Source organism: Hyaena hyaena, unplaced genomic scaffold (genome assembly GCF_003009895.1).
Source record: "Hyaena hyaena isolate Hyena2069 unplaced genomic scaffold, ASM300989v1 scaffold_219, whole genome shotgun sequence".
NCBI lineage: Eukaryota > Metazoa > Chordata > Mammalia > Carnivora > Hyaenidae > Hyaena > Hyaena hyaena.
In genome coordinates this window covers 1721319-1745875 of record NW_024080850.1, presented here as the reverse complement: position 1 = coordinate 1745875, position 24557 = coordinate 1721319, and the positions used below count along the sequence as shown (strand labels likewise).

Genomic DNA, 24557 nt, shown 5'->3' with positions numbered 1-24557 from the left:
GGGGGGGGGGGGGGGGGGGGGGGGGGGGTTTCAGGTCAAAGCTCAGATATAATCACATCCTAGTATTTTCAACACAGACAATATAACTTAATATATGAAGGAAAACCATTACATCTTTTTAAAGGTTGACAGATGCAAACTTCTAAGGTCCACTGGAGCCCAAGATATTTACCACCAAAATTAGGACAAAAATGAACATTAGTAGATGTTTCAAAATCAGGAAAAAAAACATTGAACACTTATGAATAAAGTGTCCACGTATAAGTAAAACCACGTTGTTTATTTTCTGTCCGTGTCTGGCTTATTTTACTCAGCATAATGCCCCAGGTTCATTCGTGGGGTTACAAACAGCAAAATTTCCTTTCTTAAGATTGAATGATATTCCATTATAAACGTGTGTGAACAGTGAGATCATGACCTAAACCGAAGTTGGACACTCAACCGACCAAGCCACCCAGGTGCCCCCTATACAAGTTTATTTTTTAAATAATAATAATAATAAATAAGGTAAGTTTGTGATCAGAGGGCATGTCCCAGATAGATGCCCTGAAATAAGGACGAAGCCTTGCATGGCTGAGCTAGCCAGCGTGTGGTGGGCAGGGATGGAGGCAGAAGATAGGAAATGCACAACTAAGGATCTAAGATTTGGGATTTATGCAGGGCAGGGGAAGGAGTCACTGCAAGTTTTTAAGCTGGAAATGAAATTATCAGATTTGGGGCACCTGAGTGGCTTAGTTGGTTAATGTCTGACTTTGTCTCAGGTCATGATCTCACAGTTTGTGAGTTGGGCCCCATGTCAGGCTCTGTGCTGACAGCTCAGAGCCTGGAGCCTGCTTCAGATTCTATGTCTCCCTTTCTGTCCACCCCTCCCCCTCCCCTGCTCAGGCTCATGCTGTCTCTGTCTGTCTCTCTCTCTCAAAATAAGTAAACATTAAAAAAAGAAAGAAAGAAATGTTCAGATTTGTGCTTTTAAGAAATAACTCTTGGGGTGCCTGGGTGGCTCAGTCGGTTAAGTGTCTAACTCTTGGTTTCAGCTCAGGTCATAATCGCACAGTTGGTGAGTTTGAGCCCTGCATCACGCTCTCTGCTGACAGTGCTCTGTTTCACTCTCTCTCTCCCCCTCTCCTACTCACACTGTCTCTCTCTCAAAATAAATAAATAAATATTTTTTAAAAAACCCTTTTAAAAAATTCTTATAGCTCTGTGGGAAGAGGGGCTGGAAAAAGAAGAGAGACCAAATGTAAGAAAAATCAAAGTCAGGGTGCCTTGGCTGGCTCAGTCAGTAGAGCATGAGATTCCTGACCTCAAGGTTGTGAGTTCGAGCCCCACACTGGGTATAGAGATTACTTAAAAATAAAATCCTTGAAAAGAAAGAAAAGGAAAGGAAAGAAAAATCATAGTCAAACAAAGGCACTCGGGCAGAAAAGGAAGAAGGAGAAGTATGCTTCCTGCCTGTCTTCTTGACAATAAGGTGCACCCCCAAGAGCAGGAAAATCATCTGTGGAACTCACCACTGAAGCAGAGAGGCTGGAACAGAGCGGTGCTCAGCCTGCATCTGCTGAATGAGCATAGGAAGCTCACACAATCGGCCCATACCTGGGTGCACCCCAATCTTGGGCACTCACTAGAAGTGCTCAAAGAAGGGCAGGCCCAATAGAGAAGGGCCCCTGAGTACAGAGAACAGAAGAAGAGCTGTTCACTAGGGGAAAAAGAGGCCTCTGAGGGTACATCATGGTTGTCTTCAGATGCCCCAAGGACAGGCAGGTGGCCAAGGGGCTGTTTAAAGCCTAAAGGGATATATTCAACCACAAGTGGTTCTCTCTGGGAGGAGTGGGATTTTGAACGGGTGAGCTTGGCCTTTACATTCTAACATACACAGAGACTGTAACACAGGGTACATTCTCACACAGCCAAGAGATACTCTATGCAACAGTGCCCACATTTATTTGAGTTCAGATTCTCCTCTCATTTCTTTTTTTTTAATTCCCTTCACTTCTTTCAAAATCCCATTGAGAAATGCTTTTAGTAATTAGCATGATTCAAAAATGGAATAAACAGCATTCTGAGGCATGGCATTCTGGTTTCTCCACTTACTTAATGACCTTAAGACAAAAAAAGAGACGGACCTACCATTACTACTTTCACCTGAAAATCAGCGCTTTCCTAAGATAATTTATTAAAATTCTGATAACAGGCACATGGGGGTCTATATATAATTTTCTGCACTTTTCTCCACATTTGAAATATTTTAAAATTAAATTTTAAGAAGTTTGAACAAAACTGGAAAATAAATGCCTTATAAAAGCTTGACTCTCTAGATGCACAACAGTAGAGCACTAGTATTAGCATCTTTAATGTCACAGAGGTTCACGGTGACCCTGCTCTCCAAGTACTAGGTCAATATTCTGGTCAGAAAGATGAAGCCCACCTTCAAAGTAGTGAAAAGCAGATCCTCCAGGGGAGCTAGGAGGGGGCATCCCACGTTCAGGGCTGACCTGAAACACAAAACCAACTGACAGATTAGAAAAGGCCAGTCAAATCTCAGGCAGTTTCACCCTAGACAAGGTCTCTGCCAGCCCAACATTTGTACCTCAAGTCCTGGTTCACATCTCACCTCATCCCCCAAGCCCACCTTAGCTACAGCATTCTCTACTGTTATCATATGCCTAGATTCTTTGTGCCTAGCCATATATTTTATACTTCATTACTGAGATGAATTATTCTCAGCATTTGGTGTCTTTATCTTGTGTCTGTGAGTCAATTATATACTTCTTAAGGGCACCAACTGTCTCCTTCTCAGAATAGAGCTTGGCACCCAACTGTTAGGAAACAAATACTTCATGACTAGGAGATGAAATCACTTCTAAATCTTAAAAGGTCAAAAGAAAACTTTGTATTACAAAGATTTCCAGTGAGAACCTTTTCTGTTTTGTGAGTTTCCTTGAATACCACATGAGTGGGTTTTTTTCGAGTAAGTACTTCACAAGACCTGACTTCTCTGCTTGCCTCCCAGGAGCACAGACCCACCTGAGAGATGCTGGACACGCTGCTGGTCTTCCTCTTCAAGGTGCCCTCCTGACACACCGTCAACAGATTGCTGGGGAGGATGGAGCGGAAGTCATTGAAGGATCGCCTCCGCACACCTTCCAGCTCCTCAGGGACTCGGAGGGAATGAGGAGGGACTTTGGGGAACAGTTTTGAAAGGAGAGACTCTTCGGTGTTGCTGTAACGCCCAAATGCTCGTGAGATTCCTATCAGGCACGGGATCGCATATTTGCAAAGGTATTCTAGAAGACAAAGTGAGAATGTTCCAATAGCAGAAAGTTCCCTGGTGGAGAGCTGTGCTGCACCAGCTAGTAACACTGGCTGACATCTCACAACCTCCTCCTACCCCCAAGCAAATGGCAGGGGTCAGAACAAGTCTAACCCTAAGGGCTGACATTAACAACTTCAGGCTACATCTCCATCACACACAACTGTTCTCTTTGGGAGATCTTAATCTATTCATAATACACCCAAATCAATAATACAGGTAAGTCATGTTATTAGGTACCTTTACTATAGTTAAACCATGTATTTCTTCTTCCTGGGATTATATCGGTAGCCCAATACTAGAGGCAGTCAGGCATGTTATAGGTGAAGAAACTGAGGCCCAGAAAGGATGAGGTGACTTGTCTAAGGTCACCTGGCATTCAGGTAGCAGAGCTATGCTCATGACCTCCATGTGGCATCTTTGTTAACACACAACGAAGGCAAACTAATATAGGAAGGTTTCATCCATCAAGTATATAAATAGTAAATAACAAAAAAAGACTGGGAAAAGCAAGGGGAAAAAATAATTGCAAAACCATTAAGGAAAAAAAAAAGCCTTGGATCTATAATCATACCTTTTTCTTGAATCTCCAATGCTTGGCACATTCCCAAAAGAACATGCAAAACCTGCAAAAGTGCCTCTAAAATCTGTAACAGCCAAGGAAACAGAAGAGACAAACTTAAAAACAAAATCGATAAGTACCACAAAATTCATTCAGAATTAGAAGGAGCTCTAGACATTATTTTATCCAATCCGCATCTGATACATAAAACACCACATGACAGCTCTGCTAAGTGGCCAATCAGCTGACCTTCTAGAGACAGACACTCGTCCTCCTAGGTTGGTCAAGAGCACCTCCTAACTCTGGGTCAATGTTATCCTCTGGGGCTTGTGACCATTGGTCCTTGGAGCCACTCCTTCCAGATTCAAGAGAAACAGGTGATAGGACCCCAAATTTCTTTTCATGGCTAAATATTTCCAGTTCTTTCAATCCATTTCTTATGATTACAAATCCTTCATGATCCTGAGTGCCAGCTTTCACAGTAGTCCCATGTGTCAGAAACGGTCTCGAATTGTGGTGCTCAGGAAGATCCATTAATATTCCAGGGATGCTGGGACTTACCCTGAGTAATCACCAGATTCAACACAGACTCTAGCCTTCCATGTACATGACATCAGCTGTTCGGCAGCCACTTCACACCGCTGGCTCCATGAGCTCACGGATACGTGAAATACTTACGTCTATTTTACACACGCTGCCAGCTCTACTGATGTTGTTGGTATTTTTCACCTATCATCGATGCCTACAAAAGCTCAGGGATTAGCTTTAGTTCATTATACTGGTCTCTGATTCCCAGCTTTGTATCATCTACAAATGAAACCAACTTGCTTTCTGAATTTTCATTTATAGCCCTGGCTCCTTTTGCTTCAGTGGTACAGGGCAGACTAGGGGAGACTCCTGCTGGGCCAGCACCTCACCTGTCACCCTCTGGGATGGCCCTTCAGGCAGCTCTGCAAACCTTTCAAATCGTCTTGGCCTTCAGCCCATATTCCAGATTCAGGATGTCAAGAGGAGTGTTTGTCTAATGCCCGGATGAAGATTAACTAGACTGTATCTACCTTTTTTCTCTCTACCAGTCTTGGAAATCCCAGGGAAAGAGAATAAAATTGATCATATAACATGTTCCTAATCAAGGCAAATTTCTGACATTTTGCTAATGTTAAATGATGCTGAGTAACATATGAAGACTTGAAAAGCAATGCTTTCTCTATTTCGTGTGTTGAAGTTATGCCACCATCTTTAGCACTGACATTTTGATAAATGTTATTTACAGAAAAGCCCTTAATTTCTACCTGCTAACTTCTGAAATAATGATATATGATTCTAGTAGATCTAGTTATCTCTGTAGCCAACTTACAAATAAAGAACTTAAACTAAGAAAAAAGGATGGAGAAGAATGTTAATGGCAGAAATACTGACAATAGAATTTACACTTTAAGATTAAGAGATTTTAGAAATTAAAAAACAGATACAAGGACTCAAAAACATAGCTAGCTGAGAATATTTAACATATAAACAAGCAACCAGCCACTCCTTGTCAGGACTTGAGGATAACAGCATATACAAACTGATTTTCAAACAAAAAATCTGATTAAGAAAAAGTTTAGATTATAATCATATTCTTTGTTTAAAAAGGAGGGGAGTATGAAAGGCATTTAAGTAACATTTCAGCAAAATAAATTAAAACTGAAAAAAATCTGGGCACTTAAAATCTGGGTATAATTTCAACTATATAGATCATTCTCTTCTATGAATGACTTCAGTCCCCAACAGGGATTGTGAGCCATCAAGTGAGCTGTCTCTGCCTTTTGCTGCCTGCTTCACAGGATTATGAGGGCAGGATGAGAGAAGACTCAAGAGGTCACTGGGTACAACAGTAGCATGTATTTAAAACTTCTTAGGGGTGTTAGTACAAAATAAATCAACAGAAACATCTTCAAAATTTTGTGTACTCTGTTACTTTGGGACTCTCTTTGATCATACAGAAATGCACTCCGATTTACCATACACTTACCTCATCCCGAAGTGAGGGGTCCCTATAAGCCACATCAGACAGCAAAGTGACCAAGCAGAAGCTGAAGCTCTCTGCAACCGGGAGGGTGGCTGGAAAGCACACAGACAGACACAAGTCAGATCATTACCAGTGAGACACTGAGCCACACATACTGGCTGCCTGATTCAGTAAGTTCCCTTTCTCACAGGATCTGCCAAGGGACCAGTTTACAGGGGCGGCTGTCCTCAATGAGGTGAACCTCAAAAGAACAGATATGGGCCCAACATGTTTGCTGAGAAACACCCCTAACTCTTCTTTTAATAGAATGCTTTGGTTCAACAAACTTAAATGTTCCTGAGCCAGTTTGTAGTTTGAGATTATACAGCCTCTCAAACACAACAGACTCCATTTTTCATTCCTGACCTAAATTTCTACCTAGGGTGAGAAATCAATCTTGATAGAGTGAGTATAAGAAATGGTATATGGAGGCTAACTGTCAAATATCAATTACCACTCCTTTAAGCTGAATTATTTACATTTCTTTTCTGTTTTATTTTGACAAATAGAGAAAATCTTAAAAGAGCTTCCAAAGATTTGCTCTATTCCTAATAAGTTTTTAAGCCCATCTACTACCAAGCCCCCTCACTGAGAGGTTCTCAGGAGCATGGACTCAAGGTTGGGAAGGGATCACTGTACCTAAAAGACCAAAAGCTAACCAGTACTTCCATGGCGTGCACCTTAAAAATGTCAGAATCACTGCTGCGTAGGTCCAATGCCTATTAAACACTGAATCAATTTTGAACGTTGAATATTTAATCAAGGACAGAGAGCTACCCACTGTTCTATGGATCTATTCATGGTACATGGTAGAAGATTATGTGTTCACTTCTGTACTTATAATTTTAAAATCCAGTGCTAGGTCCTTCTCAAACTACAATGTAATGAGGATCGCCTGGAGGCTTCCAGGCCCCAGACTTCTAATTCAGCAGCTCTGATTTGAGGACCGAGAATCTGCATTTCTGACAAGTTCCCAGGTGACCCTGATGCTGCTGATCTAGAGATGGCACTTTGAGAACTACTGCTTTAGAGTTTAAAGGCCTAAATCGTGCTGCCTTCATAAAAAATAATAGAGTGAAATGTTACCCCAATAATTGGAGATTTATTTATCCCTAACAATGTTTCAAATAATGCTAAAACTTTCATTCTAATAGGAGTCCAGGTACACAGAAGCCATATTTGTTTTGAAAGGAAAGAAAATAGAATCAACTTTTACTGGTATTCTACTTCTCCATAAGTTAGATAACAATGGTTGATAGAGAGATGTCTGACTTTTTAGCAATGCTTTCTAGTAATCTGTAGACCTTTAGGTGGGAGGATGGGCAAAATAGGGGAAGGGGATTAAAAGGTATAAACTTTCAGTTGTAAAACAAATAAGACACAGGGATACAATGTACCACATAAGGAATACTGTCAAAATAGGTAACAACTTGGTATGGTGATGAATGGTAGCTAGATTTATCACTGTGATCACAATGGATACAAACCTCAAATCACTATGTTGTGTGCCTGGAACTAATATAATACTAATATAATATTGTATGTCAGCTACATTTCAATAACAAAAAAAAATGTAGTCCTTTAAATTCTAGAATACGTGCATAATTTGGGGTCTGTCAGATTTAGGTATAGTATGTTACCAGAGATGATGAAACCCAAAGAACAAGAGGAATAGGCAGAGGCAGGTGTTCATGAGAATAGCAAAACCCACCCTTAGCAGGCGAAGCCCACCCAACAAATTAGGGCCATGCCACCAACCAAAAGAACAAGGATTTTCTTTATGGGCACCAACCCCTTGCTTTGTCTGAAGGTGGGCTTCGGGCCTCACAGAGGTAGACTAAAAGAAAACTTCAGTCTCCAGGGTCGTGATCTCTGAAATGTTGGTAGTGCTCCAAACTGATTTGGGAGTTTGGGAAATCAATGTATGGGAATATCAGTGTTAAAAGTGTTTAGCACAATGCTTGGCACATAGCGGACTTACTACCATTTTTAAAGGCACAAAATTTAAAACTCAGCCAACAGCAACAAAATGAACTATTTATAGTGAACATGGTGTTTGGAGTCCTGGACATCCATCTCACCCTTCCTTTTTGAGCAGTGATGAAATCTGGAAAACTGGCCTCGCTCCAGGAGTGAGCCTATTCATCTAAGGGTAAGAGAGGCTGGTTCAGGGATGGGCAGGGGACCCAATTCTGGCAATAAGACATGAGAAAACGTTCCCGCAGGTCTTCAAGTTCCTGCTCACTCCCAGAGTACAATGCAAAGCCAGTTTTCTCAGCCTCACCTTTGCCCCTCCTTCACCATGGGCTCTGGACAACAGTGAGTAAGCACAGCTCATGTTGCCACAGGCAGGCAATTGTCTCACAGCCAGGAGTGGAACCAGCTAGAAACACTGTACCTAATGCATTAATATGATTGAACACGTGATCTTTACAGACTGTGGGCGTACATTTTCTTCCCTGAATTCAGGGACAACATTATACAAAATTACCTCTGCCTTTCCGAGCTGTGCTTTCTTCTACCCAATACACTTTCGGAAGACCTTTAAGCAGTCGAAGAAGGTAAGGAACCACGGAATCTTTGTGCTTAAAAAAAAAAAAATTACATTTAATACAATGAGTGGCTGGTATCTTTTTAGTACTAAGCCCAAAGCAAATCGTACACATCCAAATCATCTCAAAGATGGATGGTCCCGTGGCGTTGCACCCTTCCTGTTTCCACGTGGTGGCAGCAGGGGGCGTCCGAGGTCATCCCATCAGCCTGCACCAGAAGTACCTAAGGGAAGGGCTACCTGTTCTGCTTTGAATGTTCAGCCTGGTTCTGCCTCCTCTGGGGACTAAGCCCCATGAAGGCCTCTCCAGAAGATATGTATGAGCACACACTCTCAAAACTGCCTTCAGTAAGAGTATGCAGAAAGCTCCCAAGCCTTTCGGTGGGCCCCAGGATCAGGTCCTCTGGCATGAGGGAAGCTCACAGCCACAAGCTTTTAAACTTGGTGATACTTCTATTATTCATGGCCTTTGTCCTCTTTCTTTTCTTTTCTTTTCTCTTTTTTCTTAATTTTCTGCTTCATGTTTCCTTTTGTTTCTCTCAAATTGAGAACTGACTTAACAGCCATCATTAGCCAATACAAAAACTACTTTCTTCTAGTTTTCAAACTAGTCAGTCAACATATAACTTCATACTCTTCCATGAATGGCTCTTTTGGCTGTTTCCCTACTTATAACCATTCCAGTTAAGGATTAAGTGTGCTCCTGAGAAGAGGAATACCATTTGATGCTCTGAAATACTGATAAAAACAACATGTGGTGATACTGAAAACATGACTCCACGGGGTTCCTGGGTGGCTCAGTTAGTTAAGCATCTGACTTCAGCTTAGGTCATGATCTCACAATTCTTGAGTTTGAGTCCCACATTGGGCTTGCTGCTGTCAGCATGGAGTCTGCCTCAGATCCTCTTTTCCCCTCTCTCATTGCCCATTCCCTGCTCATTCTCTTTCTCTCAAAAAAAAAAAAAAAAAAAAAAAAAGAAAGAAAGAAAACACGACTCCAAAATCTGGGACACTCCTTCTACTGAAAGGTTTAGTCAAATTCACTTCCTCTAGAAAATGGGATGCCTTAGTGACTTGCTTCTGGTGTTTTTAGAAAGTACAGTTGACCCTTGAACAACACAGGTTTGAAGTACACAGGTCCACTTATATATGGCTTTTTTTACAGTACTGTAAATGTATTTTCTCTTCCTTAAGGTTTTCTTAATAACATTTTCTTTTCTCTAGCTTACTTTATTGTTTTCAGTAAGGCATCTGGTCAACAGCAGGCTATTAATAGTTAAGTTTTTGGAGAATCAAAAGTGATATGTGATTTTCAATGGCATGGGGGTCAGTGCCCCTAAGCCTTACATTGTTCAAGGGTCAGCTGTAGTATAAATGAAACTAATTTCGAAGGTTAGCTTAAAAAAGCAGTGCAGCATCCATCTGGCTTTCTTTCAGGACACGCCCTTGGGACCCAGACATTACGTTGTGACAAACAAACAGGGGCACATGGGTGGCTCAGTAGGTTGAGCATCTAACTTTGGCTCAGGTCATAATCTCGCAGTTTGTGGGTTCAAGCCCCACATCGGGTTCAGTGCTAACAGCTCAGAGCCTGGAGCCTACTTTGGATTATGTGTCTCCCTCTCTTGCTGCCCTTCCCCTGTTCACACTGTCTCTCTCTCAGAAATAAACGTTAACAACTAAAAATTAAAATTAAAAAAAGTGATATAGTCCAGGCCACATGGAGAGGTCATGTACATAGAAGTGCCCTGGCTAAGAGTCCCAGCTTAGGTCCCAGCAACATCCAGGATCAACCCCCACACATGTGCATGGACGAGCCTTCTCAGGTGATTCCAGCCCCTAGCTTTCAAGCCCTCCAGGTGACACTGAATGGAGCAGAAACAAGTGACTCTTCTGAGCTCTAACTAAATCACAGATTCATGAGAAAAAACAAATCTGTTGTATTAAGCCACCAAATTTTGGGGTAGTTTATTACACCACAATAGATAACTACAACAAATAAAGAACTTTCTTTAGCAAAAACAAAACTTTTCCTCTCAGTCACATAAAGGAGTTGGCTATATCTGTCCAGAATCTCAGTGTACTAACAAGCACAAAACTCCGAAGGATGTACAAAGCATGGCTTCCTGCAGAAGAAGTGACCCCAGGTGCTCTCCCCTGTATAACCCATTATGGCTTTTGTAGCATGTGGTAGTAAACTACTTCTGCTACTATGGCCACAGGTGTTGCCAGGGTGGCTCACTGACTGGACACAGAAGCCAATGGCACAGCCCATCGTGGATGGAGGCAGGGAATATCAACACCAGGTGAACCAAGAGAAAGCTGGTCCCTAGGGCTCAGAGGGCTGGCAAAGAATGCTCGGCTCCTCTCCTGACATCCATGAGGCCGACAGACTTCCTGAATGCACTGGCAGACTGTATGGCTCAAGGGATATCAGCTACCACTTCACGTCCTACCAATTCTTACCAGGAACCAAATTACACCAAACATAATTTATATTCATCTCTTCTTTGCCACTCTAAAAAGCCTACTACAAGTAATAGGGACTGATAGGTCAATCTATTAAGTAAGGTTTGCCAAAGTTTTTTTTAACTTTTTTTTTTTTTTTTAACATTTATTCATTTTTGAGAGACAGAGAGATACAGAGCACGAGCAGGGGAGGAGCAGAGAGAGAGAGAGGCACAGAATCCAAAGCAGGCTCCAGACTCTGAGCTGTCAGCACAGAGCCTAACGTGGGGCTCAAACTCACGGACAAATCGCGAGATCATGACCTGAGCTGAAGTCAGAAGTTTAACCGACTGAGCCACTCAGGTGCCCCGTGATATTTTTGATTAATACCACTTGAACAGTAGTTTCTCATACAAATTACTTTTTAAGTTATTTTCCTCCCTTTATACTTAAAATTTAAGTAGGATTTTGCAAATAGAAAAGTAGAAATTATTTTTTCTTTTCACATTTATAAATAAATGGGAAGAATAATTAAAACGCAGTTTATGTGCATCTAACTTTGGTTTTTCATGTGGCACTGGTCGAGCAACCTATTTAATTTTTTAAAATATTGCTCTAAAATTAAAATGCTTATTTTTTTAAAAATGTATAAATACTCTGTCAAAAATATTAATCCTTGTTGAAGTACAATTCCAGCGTTTTTAGGTACATAAAAATTCAAACTTTTTTTTCCTAACACAGCATGATTAAACATGGAATTAAAAGTGATTCTTGACAATGATAACAGTAAACAAAAGAATCTGTATTCAGTGATTAATCATTTGCTTCAATTAGCTTTGGGAAGTACTAAAAACAAAAAAAGGCCACATCATTTTCTATTGCAGCTACAACACTGATTTTTAAATCATCTCTAAAGGACACAGTAACATGTACTCTAAAAGTTATATCTATTACAGTTCTTTTTTTCTTTTAAGATTTTAAAAATTTTTTAAGTAATCTCTATACCAAATGTGGGGCTTGAATTTACAATCCCAAAGTCAAGAATCGCATGCTTCACTGACTGAGTCAGGCAGGCGTGCCTATATCTATCACAGGTCTGAAAAAGACTGTATTATGTCAAAATTATCTCAAAGGACACTATCTTTTCATCTTTTTTTGAAAATTTTTTTATGTTTTATTTATTTCTAGGAGAGAGAGAGAGAACAGGGGAGGGTCGGAGAGAGAGGGAGATACAGAGTCTGAAACAGGCTCCAGGCTCTGAGCTAGCCGTCAGTACAGAGCCTGACGCGGGGGTCGAACCCACGAACTGTAAGATCATGACCTGAGCCGAAGTCGGACACTTAACCAACTGAGCCACCCAGGAGCTCCGAACACTATCTTTTCAGAAGGGAGAAAAATGGTTACCCTGAGTCTGACTGATGAGTGTTTGACCTTAGATTAAAAATCAAGTCTACCCTGCAGGGCACACAATTATTTCACAAAGCATTTTAACTAACTTTCTGGCAAAACACAACAACAATCAAAATCCACTTTACATATATATTTTTAACTTAATATATTCATACAGTTCAAAAAAACATAATTTCCTAGGAAGGTATACATTAATTATAATTAAAGTAATTAAATCACACACCCCCACACCTGTTCCACCTACTCTGCCTCACCATCACTACCCATCTTTATTAGGTTTGAATGCATTCTTCTAGTACTGCTGTAGGTAAATATAACCAGGTGCAAATTTAAATTCTAATTACATTCCCCCTTTTACACTGCAGGAACTTCTAATGTAGTAAAGACTTACCTGAAGGTCAGATTCAATGAGAAAAATGCCCAACGCAATCACTGCATCTCTCCGTCGTTCATCCAATTGGAAGATCCCATGGAAATCCACTGGGCACATACAAAGCAGCTTTTGGACCTAGAAAATGAGACCAACAACGACTAAAAACCCATAGATTAAAAAAACATAAACCCACATTCAGAATATAAGATATAAACCGTAGCATAAAATACCAATGAGTCTATATAACCAGTAAGTCATTTTTTTTCCAATTCAAAGATCATAAAAAAGATCATTTCCAGCTTCCGAAATGATCATACACATGCTCCCAAAACATATATGCACTGAGAAGCCTGGACCAAGAGTTAAAATGATGTATACACAGAGGAGGTAGAGCACAGAAGGTAATGTCTGCATTTCAGAGTCAAAATAATCACGGATCTCCACTACTGAGTGGTACCCAAAAGCACTTTACCCAAACCTACCTACAGTCACAATTAATCCCATACTGTTCATTAAAAGATTAAATGTGGGGGGGGGGGAGATGAAATGTGGGTAAAGCACTTAGAACTGTGCACAGTACATACTACGTATTTAATAAACAATATTGTTACTGGACATGCCATAAGAGTGGTTAGCAGAAGCAAATGGACAGTAAGTCAGTAATTTACTGAATATATGGAAAATTTAGGATTATTTTCAAAACAAAACAGTAAATACCTGACATATGGAACTAAAATCTGGATTTATTATGAATAGGAAAATAGGCGATGCCAATCTTGAAAATCCCTGCCATAAGAACTTTTAAGCAGAGCATTCAGACATATCAGGAGGCCTCAACCTTGCTGTTCTGTTATGGACCCAATGAGAAGTTGTTCAATGACATTCATACAGTTTCTTGGGATATTCTAATGGCAAAGGAAATTGAGTGTAATGCTTGAGACTTGCTCTGAAAATATCAATTACAGTCGCAATTTTAAAAAAGCATATTTTAAAAGGGCAAATACACAAGCCAGAAAGGGAAGCACCTTCTAACCTGAAGAGAAGTAACATTCTTTGTCTTAGTAATTTTCCTCTTAGGAATGATTGTAAAGAAATAATTAGAGATCTTCAGGCAAAAATTAAGGAAAATACTTTCTTCACAGTGTCGTGTACGTTAATTGGAAATCTGAAACAATCTAAATAACAACATTAAGAAAATAAATGATTCAACCATTTGAATTAGGTTGAAACCATAGACATTCGGTTGAGCCATATGAAACTTCTGATATTCAACCACATTTCTGATGTACAAAAACAATGCTTTCATAAAATTTAACCTAAGAATACAAACATTAAAAATGGTATTTTTCCAAGACTAAGCAATGACATGAACACTGTTCTAATCATTCTACAAATTTACGAGAGGAATGATCTGAAAATTACCATATACAGAAAATATACTAGAAGAAAATATATCAAAATGTTGACAGTTACGAGAGGTACGATGACGAGGGGTTTTACATTTCTTTGTGCTGTTTTATATTTACTAAAATATGTTCTAAGGGGAAATGTTACTCATGTAATCAAGAAAAACGTAGTAAGTTAAAAATATATACATATGGGGGAAATCTATACTTTTATGACTAAATAGTTAAAAGAATATAAAGTAACAGGCAACAGAGTAACAGAAATGCTAAATTCCCACTTTTCTTCAGTGTTCCCCCGCTTCACAGTCAGAGGGGAAAATAAAATACAAAGAGAGCTGGGGACCAACCACAATAAAGTGATCATTTACCAGTGAGTCACGCATGCTGACAGAGTAAAGTCTCTCAAGAAACATCCTTGTAAGAAATCGAAAGAAGATGGGTTTATAGCAGAATGAGTCAATGAGATCCAAAGAATGCAGAGGGAGGAGTCCTGTCAAAATCTATGCACTTTGTCCTGTGCAATACTTTATCAACATCCTGCTCAAACACACAGAAGATACACAATGCCACATAAATGCCAGGTGAAGCTAATGTGCTTTGCTAATCTATTAGCTAAGATGCACATCACATGCTGGTTTAATGTTTATTCAATAATAAAAGTGTTTCATTTCTCTACTACATTCTGTGGAGAGGGCTTAGAGAAGCTCTTTACCTTTGTAGAGAGCACCTGGGAGATTTTATTTGTAATTATGTTTCCCCAAGAATAGTGCCTGAAAGTCTATTTTTAATGGGTTAAAATTTTTTTATTTCTGAGAGAGAGAGAGAGAATGTGAGCAGGGGAGGGTCAGGAGAGAGGGAGATACAGAACCTAAAACAGGCTCCAGGCTCTGAGCTAGCTGTCAGCAGAGCCCAACACGTGGCTTGAACCCACAAACCGTAAGATCATGACCTAAGCTGAAGTTGGACGCTTAACTAACTCAGCCACCCAGGAGCCCCTGTTTTTAATGGGGTGATCACAGAAGACCTAAGAAGGTTCCCATTAAACTGAGAGCTGATTGGGGTGCCTGGGTGGCTCAGTTGGTTGAGCATCTGACTCTTGATTTCGGCTCAGGTCATGATCCCAGGGTCATGGGATTGAGACCGTGTCGGGGTCTGCGCTGAGCACGGAGCCTGCTTAAGATTCTCTCCCTCTGCTTGGCTCATTCTCTTTCTCTAAAATAACAAATTTTAAAAAATAATTAAAAAGGAACCAGCTGGGGCAAATCAGAAAAAAGCATTCTGGAAGAGGCCACTGGAGAGACAGCACAATGGGAAAGAGAAAGCAGGGATCCCCAGAAGTCCAAATTCAGGCAGAGACTGGGAGCCTAACTTGTACTCTAATAGCAATGCAAAGCCAAAGCCAAGGAGGTACACAGAGGCCTTAAAAACTCTAGTTTAGAACTGAGGTTTAGAACCTTCTAGCTACTGCACAAAAAAATGGATTTGGGAGGACAAGATAGGTCAGGAGATGCTTCAGTAGTCCAGGCAAAGATGGTAATGAGCAAAACAGACAGAAACAGACCAGCTCAGGATGTTTTCCCAGGAAAACTACAGGACTTCACTATGGACGACATGTAGAAGGGAGAGGAAGATTGAGTTGCCTCTTTGCCACACTAAAAGTATCCAAAGACGGCCATCCAGGATGATGTGGAGTCTAAGAAATACTCTATACAAGAAGCAATTAGAGGAATATTTAGCTCAGAGACCATCAGGCTATAAGTAAACATAAATGCTGTCTTCATGTATTTGAAGGGTTCCAATGATGTCATCAGCAACATCTATTCTATCATTAATGTGACAGTTATTAGTGTATTTATCTGTCTCTCTGATAATCTGAAAGCTTCTCAGTGGCAGAACTCACCTCTTACCTTTGTATTTCTTTTTTTTTTTTTTTAAATGTTTTATTTATTTCTAGGAGATAGAGACAGCGTGAGCAGGGGAGGGTCAGAGAGAGAGGGAGTCACAGACTGAAACAGGCTCCAGGCTCTGAGCTGGCAGCCAGCACAGAGCCCGACGCGGGGCTCGAACCCACGAACCGCGAGATCATGACCCAAGCGAAAGTCGGACGCCTAACCGACTAAGCCACCCAGGCGCCCCTCACCTCTTACCTTTGTATTTCTGTTTTCTACACTGTAGACAGGCACTACAAAAGACACACTCACTCTCTGCTAGGATGCAAGCCTATCATCTAGTCTTATTTTTTGCCCAGACTTCACTGACAGGTGTGGCAAATTCTCTTCTCAATCCAGACCCTCTCATTTTGAGGCTACTGGCAGCCTATCCTGGCACTTACCCCAGAGGGCAGAGGCAAATCTCAAGGTCTCCTCATTTAAATCAAGCATTAAGAACTGGATCCTCATAAGGCAGATGTTCTGGGTTGGATTTTATTTCCTGTTTGCTTAGTCCTTTGTTTTTTAAGGTATTACACTCTGGAAACTAATACTCAGGCTTAGATACGGGCTCCAGCAATATCCCAGGATGAGAATTCAGCATCAGGAACGTGTTTAAACCCTACCATTCATAAGGCTGTCACCCAACTTGGTAGAGACATCTGAAGGTAGCACAGTTTTTAGCATCCTTGTCTCCTCTGGATTGCCTACCCACCGCCACATCCATCTTAGACGCCCAGAGGGCCTCTGGGCTAGTCTGACTTCAGGCCTTCCTCCCCTCCTGGCCACAGTTAAAAATATTTAAATAGAAATCATTCGCGACAGTTCAAGATTACTCTAAAAGCTAGGCACATAGTTTTAAAATGTGAAGGAAAGATACCAGAAGGACTAATAAACAACTTAGAGATCTATATAATGATTCAAGGATGCATGAACTGGAATTGGTATGGCAGACGAGACAGTGGCAGACGAGACAGTGGCCCGCCCAAAAATGTCTGTGTCCTTATCCCTGGAACCTGTGAATATGTTACCTCACATAGCACATGGATGTAAATAAGTGGCAGATGTAAATAGGTTAAAAGGACCTAGAAATGAAGAGATAATTCTAGATAATTTCAGTGAGCCCAATGTAAGAGAGAGGTGAACGAGGAGGTAAGAGTGACATGATGTGAGGGGTTGGCCCCACATTGCTGGCATTAAGGTGGAGGAAGGGGGCCATCATCTAGGAATGCAGGAGCCTCTAGAAGCTATAAAAGACATGGAAATGAATTGTCACCTAGAGTCTCAAGAAAGGCACATAGCCCTGCAATCATCTTGGTTTTAGTCCTGTGAGGCCAGTGTTGGGCTTCAATCTATAGAAATGCAAAACAATAAATTTATGTTGTTCTAAGCCACAAATTTAGTGGCTTAGAACAATAGGAAACTAATACAATTGGTCACAGAGTATTAAACAAAACTTAAAACCTAGACTGCCTATCCAGGAAGATATAAAAATTACCAATCAGATAAGCCTTTTTCAAATTACTTAATCAGATCATAGGCAATACTTATTTCCTTCTTTACTTGTTTTCTGTATTTTCCATAAAGAACATTGTTAACTTCAGAATCAGAAAAAAAATTTTTTTTTTGAATAGTGGAAACGATTTTGCCATTTAGCGCAGATCTTACTTTTAAAAGGACAATAAAAATAAAAGGACAGTAATATTTATACTATTATGCTATAATAGTATAATATAGTATTAAACTTTATAATGTATAAAGTATAGAGCGCAGAAAAAAAAGAGAAAAGTGTACAGAATTTCAACGAATAGAATCTAGGTAATCCAAGAACAAAGAAGTAATGTAAAACTGAAGAAAATCTGGGTCAAATAAACTAAATGGATATTTTCTATAGACAACAGTCTCACAACTTCTTTAATTCTAACATCTTAATATCAGTGAAACATGTCCGATTTATTTGTTTTTTTTAAGTATTTTATTTTTAAGTAATCTGTGGGGCTCAAATTTACAACCCTGAGATCAAGAGTTGCACACTCCACCGACTGAGCCACCCAGGTATACTAAAATAACTCCTATTTAACTACAACTCCGCCTCTCCCCCAGTAACTAGAATTTCCCCATGAGTCTCAAACCAAGCAGGAAAGTGTCAGCCCTGACAAAGACACCTGCAGCTATACAACACAGGCACGCCAAAGACTGAAGCAGGTACCATGTGAAACAAGAGACCCAGCAACATAAAGTTTAATCTCACAAAATGGTCTTGAAAATATGTCACAGCTCTGTGTAAATAAAAATCAAACTTATTAAATTACTTCATTAACAAAAAAAAATCACAGGAAAAATGGAATGTGAGCTTTTCTTTTCATTCAGCATAATTTCTCTAAAGACATCCAGAATACATGCAAGTTCAACTGCTCCACTGAGATGATGCTCTCCTGGACTTCAGACCTGAGGACCTCTCACAACTCCCGAATGTATGCAGAATCAGAGATGGAGAGCTGAAAGAAGCTGCACACTCATCTGCCAAATGTCACCTTTCAGGCAGATCACGTGTAATCCTATCTTTGTTTAACAGGTTAGGCAACTAGGCCCAAGACAGGTTAAGTACAATCTTAGACAACAGGGTCTTAACTAGAACCTCTCTCTGACTTTTGTCTCTCCCTACTCCAATATTACTATTCCCGGCTCATGCACCTTCAATGGCTCCACATCCCAGTGAACACTCAATGCACACTCCCAACCTGGCAGTGAAGGTCCTTCTCAATTTGCCCCAAACACCCAAGCCCCAAATACAGTGCTCACTTCTCCCTAACCTGGACTTTTCCATGGTTTTCACCCATCTGCAACATTTCATTCAACCTGCCTTATCTCCCCTATAAAAATTCTCTTCATCCTTCCGAGACCCATCTCAACTATCTCCCATTTCTCAAAACTTTCTCAAACCCCAGGAATGTGCTATGATCCTTTCCATCACACCTCCTAATAGCTCACCAAGAATAACACAATCCTCTTGATATAATTATCTTTCTAAAAGTCTTAGTTTGGAGTTACTGGTATACTTATCTTCCACTCACTGCAGACAGGACTGTGTTCCCCTCATCACTGCCCCCTACTTCACTGTATCCACTGCACCCTACACATTCCAGAAACTTAACAGCTATTTAGTGGAACTAAAAGGGCCGATGTCATGGGGATTTAATGAGATGAGAAGGAAAGTAAAATGAAAGAGGACCACTGAAACTCAGCCCTCCTACTGTAGGGCTTAACTATATGATGACAATTGTCATATAACCAGTGCTGGGCACAGTGCTGGCATGCAATTGGCACTGAACAAATATTTGCTACATCATCAAATGAATGGAGGGATGGATGGAAGAATAATCAAACTAAGTCATGTATAAGATATAGCCACACTCTCACAATCCTTACAATCCAGCCAGAATTATACAACAAATAAAAAGGAAACAGCTAGTGAATAATGCAGGTCAGAAGCTAAATGAGGAGGGTCCCCAAAAGCCTGGTACCAGGTCTAGGCTCTGATGCAAAATGCCCTTGGAAACTGGGACGCTTGTGGGGAAAAAAAGTGAAGACTTGAACCCAGGTCCTATAAGAAATCATCACATACCAGACAAAGGAAAACCAGTTCTGCTGGGTGCCAGTCTCCAAATAATGTCAGCAGTTATTGAACATTTATCAAATGCAAGGTGCTGACTTGTATTATCTCATCTAATCCTCACAATAGTGCACTGAGTAGTTATTTATTATCTTCATTCTATGGATGAAGAAACTGACACACAGAGAGGTCAAAGTCCTCAGGCAGAATAAAGCATTAACGTTGCAATTTTAAAAAATGAAAAGACGGGGCGCCTGGGTGGCTTAGTCGGTTAAGCGTCCGACTCTCGCTTAGGTCATGATCTCGCAGTTCGTGGGTTTGAGCCCCGCGTCGGGCTCTGTGCTGACTACCAGCTCAGAGCCTGGAGCCTGTTTCAGTCTGTGACTCCCTCTCTCTGACCTTCCCCTGCTCACGCTGTCTCTCTCTCTCCTTGAAATAAATAAAAAAATATAAAAAAAAAAATAGATAAATAAAAAGAAAAAAATAACACTGATTTTTTTTTCAGAATTTTACAATCAAACTAACAATTTGGTTGTTTTTAGGGGGTAAAAAGGAGTAGATCCTGTCATTATTAAAGGTCGTTAAGCTCAAAATCTGGCAGAGATGGCCATTTACAAAAAAAGATCCAGAGGGGCTCTAGGCAACATTTTGAGGAGGTCGATAAGTCAATGGACCACAAAGAGGCAACAAAGGTCACTCACTTAGACTTTGCTAAGAACTCTTGATAATACTTTAACCGAAGGCTATTTTTTTTAATGTTTTATTTATTTCTGAGAGAGAGAGAGAGAAAGAGCGAGAGCAAGCAGGGGAGGGTCAGAGAGAGGGAGACACATAATCTGAAGCAGGCTCCAGGCTCTGAGCTAGCTGTCAGCACAGAGCCTGACACGGCGTCAAACCCATGAACTGTGAGATCATGACCTGAGCCGAAGTCGGTACTGAAGGCTATTAAAAGAGAAAGACCGCAACGTGATTTAGACTGCCAAGGTAAAGAAATGCCAAACCAAGGAGAAAACAAGGTGCCCCCACCAAGTCTGAACGACTGGGCAGGGAGAACTGCAGATGAAAAGTCAAACATAACAGTGGGCGTAGGTAAGGTATTTAGGTCAAAATAAACCTACAATAATAGCATTACATGCTGGCTAATTAAACGATTTTTTAAAAGAATACAACTTTTGTTATCTGAAACCTCTGAGAATAGTCTTTACGGAGAAACAAAATTCCCTGAGAACAAGAGATTAAGCTTTAAGTATTAGTGGCAGTGTTTTGCTAAATCCATTTTTTTAAAATCCCCCCATTTTTGGTTTATTTTATTGGGGGGGAGGGGCAGAGAGCGAGGGAGAGAGCATCCCAAGCAGGTTCTGTGCCTGATCCCACAAACCAGGAGATCATGACCTGAACCAAGATCAATAATCGGATGCTTAAATGACTGAGCCACCCAGGCGCCCTGTTAAATCCATTTTTTAAAGTTTATTTATTTTGAGAGAGAGAGAGCACAAGCAGGGGAGGGGTAGAGAGAGAGAGAGGGAGAGAATCCCAAACAGGCTCCATACTGTCTGTACAAAGTCCAATGCAGGTCTCGAACCCACGAACCCTGAGATCACAACCTGAGCCAAAAATCACAGAACAGGAAAGAGCATCCGAAACAGTCATGCAGGTTTAAGTGAAGGAGATAGAAGTAAGAATACAGGAAGTCTAAAGCAGCTGGAAATTCTGAAGAGGAGAGAGCTAAACAAAAAAATCTCCAGAAATCACAGTTAAGAGTTCCCTTGAATCTTTGGTGAATACTAAGACACACTAGTATAGGTGATATTCTATGAAGTTGGAAAAGAACAAGCAGGGAACTGTGTACTGAATAGTTCCCAGAGTTCACATATAGCTGAGAAGAGTCTGAGTTACTCCCAGCCAGAGTGGAAAGCCCTCAAGCCATTCAGCAGAGACCTCAAAAGGTCCATACCTTAGCAGTGAAGTTAAACTATCCTTGTGGCAAAAGCTATTATAGACCTGCCCTAACCAAGTTTTAAATTGGCTTTGTAAAATCAGCTTTGTACCTTTCCTGCTTCTGTGGTCTGAGATATGTCTTTTGGCAGAAAACCAAGCAGTCATAGGGCTCACTTTGTTTCCTCCGCCTCTCAGGTATTGGAGTCCTGTGCTCCTTGCCCAGTGTATGAAATCAGAGGTTTCACATATTTGTCCATTTTCCTAGTTGTTTTATGGCAGGAAGGAAAATTCAGGTCCTATTATTCTCTCAGAAAAAGCATCTGAAAAAATTCCACACTGCTTCATGATAAAAACACTCAACAAACTGGAAATAGAACTTCCTCAACTTGAAAAGGGGCATCTATAAAAAAAACTCACAACTAGTATTATATTTAATGGCAAAAGGCTGAAAGTTGCTCCCCACCAGGAACAAGACAAAGATGTCTACTCTCACCGCTTCTATCCAGTATTGTTCTGGAGGTTCTAGCCAGGACAATAGACAAGAAAATGAAATAAAAGGCATTCAAATTGGAAAATAAAAACTATATTTGCAGATGACATAATCTTGTATATAGAAAAACCTAAAAAAATATTAGAACTAAAAAATAAGTGTAGCAAGGTTGCAGGATACAAGATCAATATATAAAAATCATTTGCAATTGGGGCAACTGGGTGGCTCAGTTGGTTAAGCATCTGACTTCGGATCAGGTCACAATCTCGTGGTTTTGTGAGTTCGAGCCCCGCATCAGGCTCTGTGCTGACAGGTCAGAGCCTGAAGCCTGCTTCAGATTCTGTATCTCCCCTCTCTCTGCCCCACCCATGCTCATGCCCTGTCTCTGTTTCTCAATAATAAATAAACATTAAAAAAAATGTTTTTAATCAATTGCAATTAGAGTTTCAGTTTTACAAGATGAAAGAGTTCTGAAGACGGACGGTGGTGATAGTAGTAAAACATTATGAATGTATTCACAGACACCATTTACTTTTGTTTCCTGGCACTTGTTAGCGTTTTCAATTATATTTACTTGTAGTTTTTTGTTTAATGCTTGTCTATCTCCATGACAAACTCCATGACAGCAAAACCACGGCTACTCATTCATCCCTCTAAGGGGCCCCTCCAAAGCCTGGCACACAGCAAGGGCTCAAGATTTACTGAATGAATGAATGAATAAACAAATGTCACCATCGTTTGCTTTTATAACAGTACATATAGCCTTGGCTGGCCTAAATCCCGACTTCCAGACCAGTTTTACACACAGAAGTATTCAGGAAAAGAGAATAGCTTCAGCAACAAAGATAGAGCCCCTCAGAACTAAGTGAATAAATGCAAGTGAGATCTGAGGATTTTTAACCGCCATCCAGTATTTTATCACATAAATAGTGTTCTGGCTGGCTTGGCAATGTTCACAAAGGCCAGTCCTTTTCCCAAAATTCCAAGATACATGAAAGAAGCAAATACAAACACAAATAAATATATAAATAATGAGGACAGTGAAGTGCATAGATAAATTTCAGCAATTTAAATCAAGGATAGGAATAGCTGCTAGGACTAAAGGCAACCACATCCCCTCCCCACGAGGTACAAACTGCAAACACAGCAGAAAAGAAAATCTGCAGTAAGGAGTAAGAAACAGAACCATTTCTGCCCCCTGGGGGAGTAAACAGCTAGTGACACATCAATTCTAAGACTCCCTGAGGGCATCAATATAAACAACAAGGTCACACTAATCTTAATGCACATTACTCTTGGCCCTGAAATATTCAAGGGCTCTTCTCTGTCTCATTAATTCAATACAAACTCTTGAATCTGAGACTACACGTGAAGCCATCTGCTTTCTTTTCCACCTTCATTTCCATTCTTTAAATATACTATATTTCTGGGGCACTGGGTGGCTTAGTCGGTTTAGCGTCTTGACTTCGGCTCAGGTCACGATTTCACGGTTCGTGGGTTCAAGCCCACATCAGGCTCTCTGCCATCAGCACAGAGCCTGCTTCAGATCCTCTGTCCCCTTCTCTCGCTCTGCCCCTCCCCCGCTCTCACACGTGTGTGCGCGCGCGTGCGCGCGAGCTCTCTCTCTCTCTCAAAAATAACCATTTAAAATAAACATTTTTAAAAACTAAAAAAAATTTCTACTGAGCCCTATTACTGCTGTTCCTCATTTTCTTCTGTTCTTTGCTTTCTTCTATCTGAAATGACCTTCCCTTCCCAACTACTCCTGGCATTTACAAATGCCATCACTACCAGGCCTTCCATATTTAAAATATCAGCCAAAAGTAACCTCCCAGCAAGTGCCCACAATTCTTTCATTTTCTTACAGAATGTTTCACTTTTTTACTTTCTAAATTTTCACATACCTGTCAAGAGTCATAGAGAAAAGTTTTGGGGCCTGAAGAAAAAATTATCTGTACTACCCATTCCCATGCCAACAAAGTGCAAAACAGCTAAATATCTTCACAGAGAAGTTTTACTAAAAAGCTATATGGTCCACCACCAGCTCCTTTCTGGACAAACAACTGGCCAGCCCCCACCTATCACTACTTCTACTTATTAGAAATTATTTGAGGGTTAGGATTGTGTGCACACCTAGAATCAACTGTCAAAAAGAAAAGATACCCAGAGCAGGCACAGCCAAAAGTCAGTATCCAAGCAACAATACTTCCAAGTATAAAGAGAACCCTGAATTCAAGTATCCTCATAGCAGAATACAAGAGCACAATATCACACCATTGCTTCTGCCTCATGGGTTTTTTGGTTGTTTGTTTAATTCGTAACTTAACATAGCCAATCATGGTAAAATATCATTATCTTAGGATCAAAAGAATTTTTATGCTTGCATAGTTAGCAGGAAAAAGTAAATAAAATCCCACAACAGTGAAGGTATAGAAAAACATGCACAAGGTCTCTTGCTGATGCTATCTACCATAA

At 40.5% G+C, this 24557-nt stretch overlaps 1 protein-coding gene across 2 annotated transcripts in view; it reads right to left on the bottom strand.

Moving 5' to 3' along the window:
* Positions 1 to 24557, bottom strand: part of PI4KA (phosphatidylinositol 4-kinase alpha) — a 120563-nt gene that overhangs the window by 89192 nt on the left and 6814 nt on the right. For both annotated transcript variants that reach the window (XM_039242823.1, XM_039242824.1), the window contains exons 2-7: positions 12726 to 12842; positions 8417 to 8510; positions 5890 to 5978; positions 3888 to 3960; positions 3028 to 3287; positions 2429 to 2495 (exon numbers count right to left, since the gene is read on the bottom strand). In XM_039242823.1, the coding sequence (XP_039098754.1) occupies positions 2429 to 2495; positions 3028 to 3287; positions 3888 to 3960; positions 5890 to 5978; positions 8417 to 8510; positions 12726 to 12842 (700 nt within the window). The remainder of the gene's footprint in view (positions 1 to 2428; positions 2496 to 3027; positions 3288 to 3887; positions 3961 to 5889; positions 5979 to 8416; positions 8511 to 12725; positions 12843 to 24557) is intronic.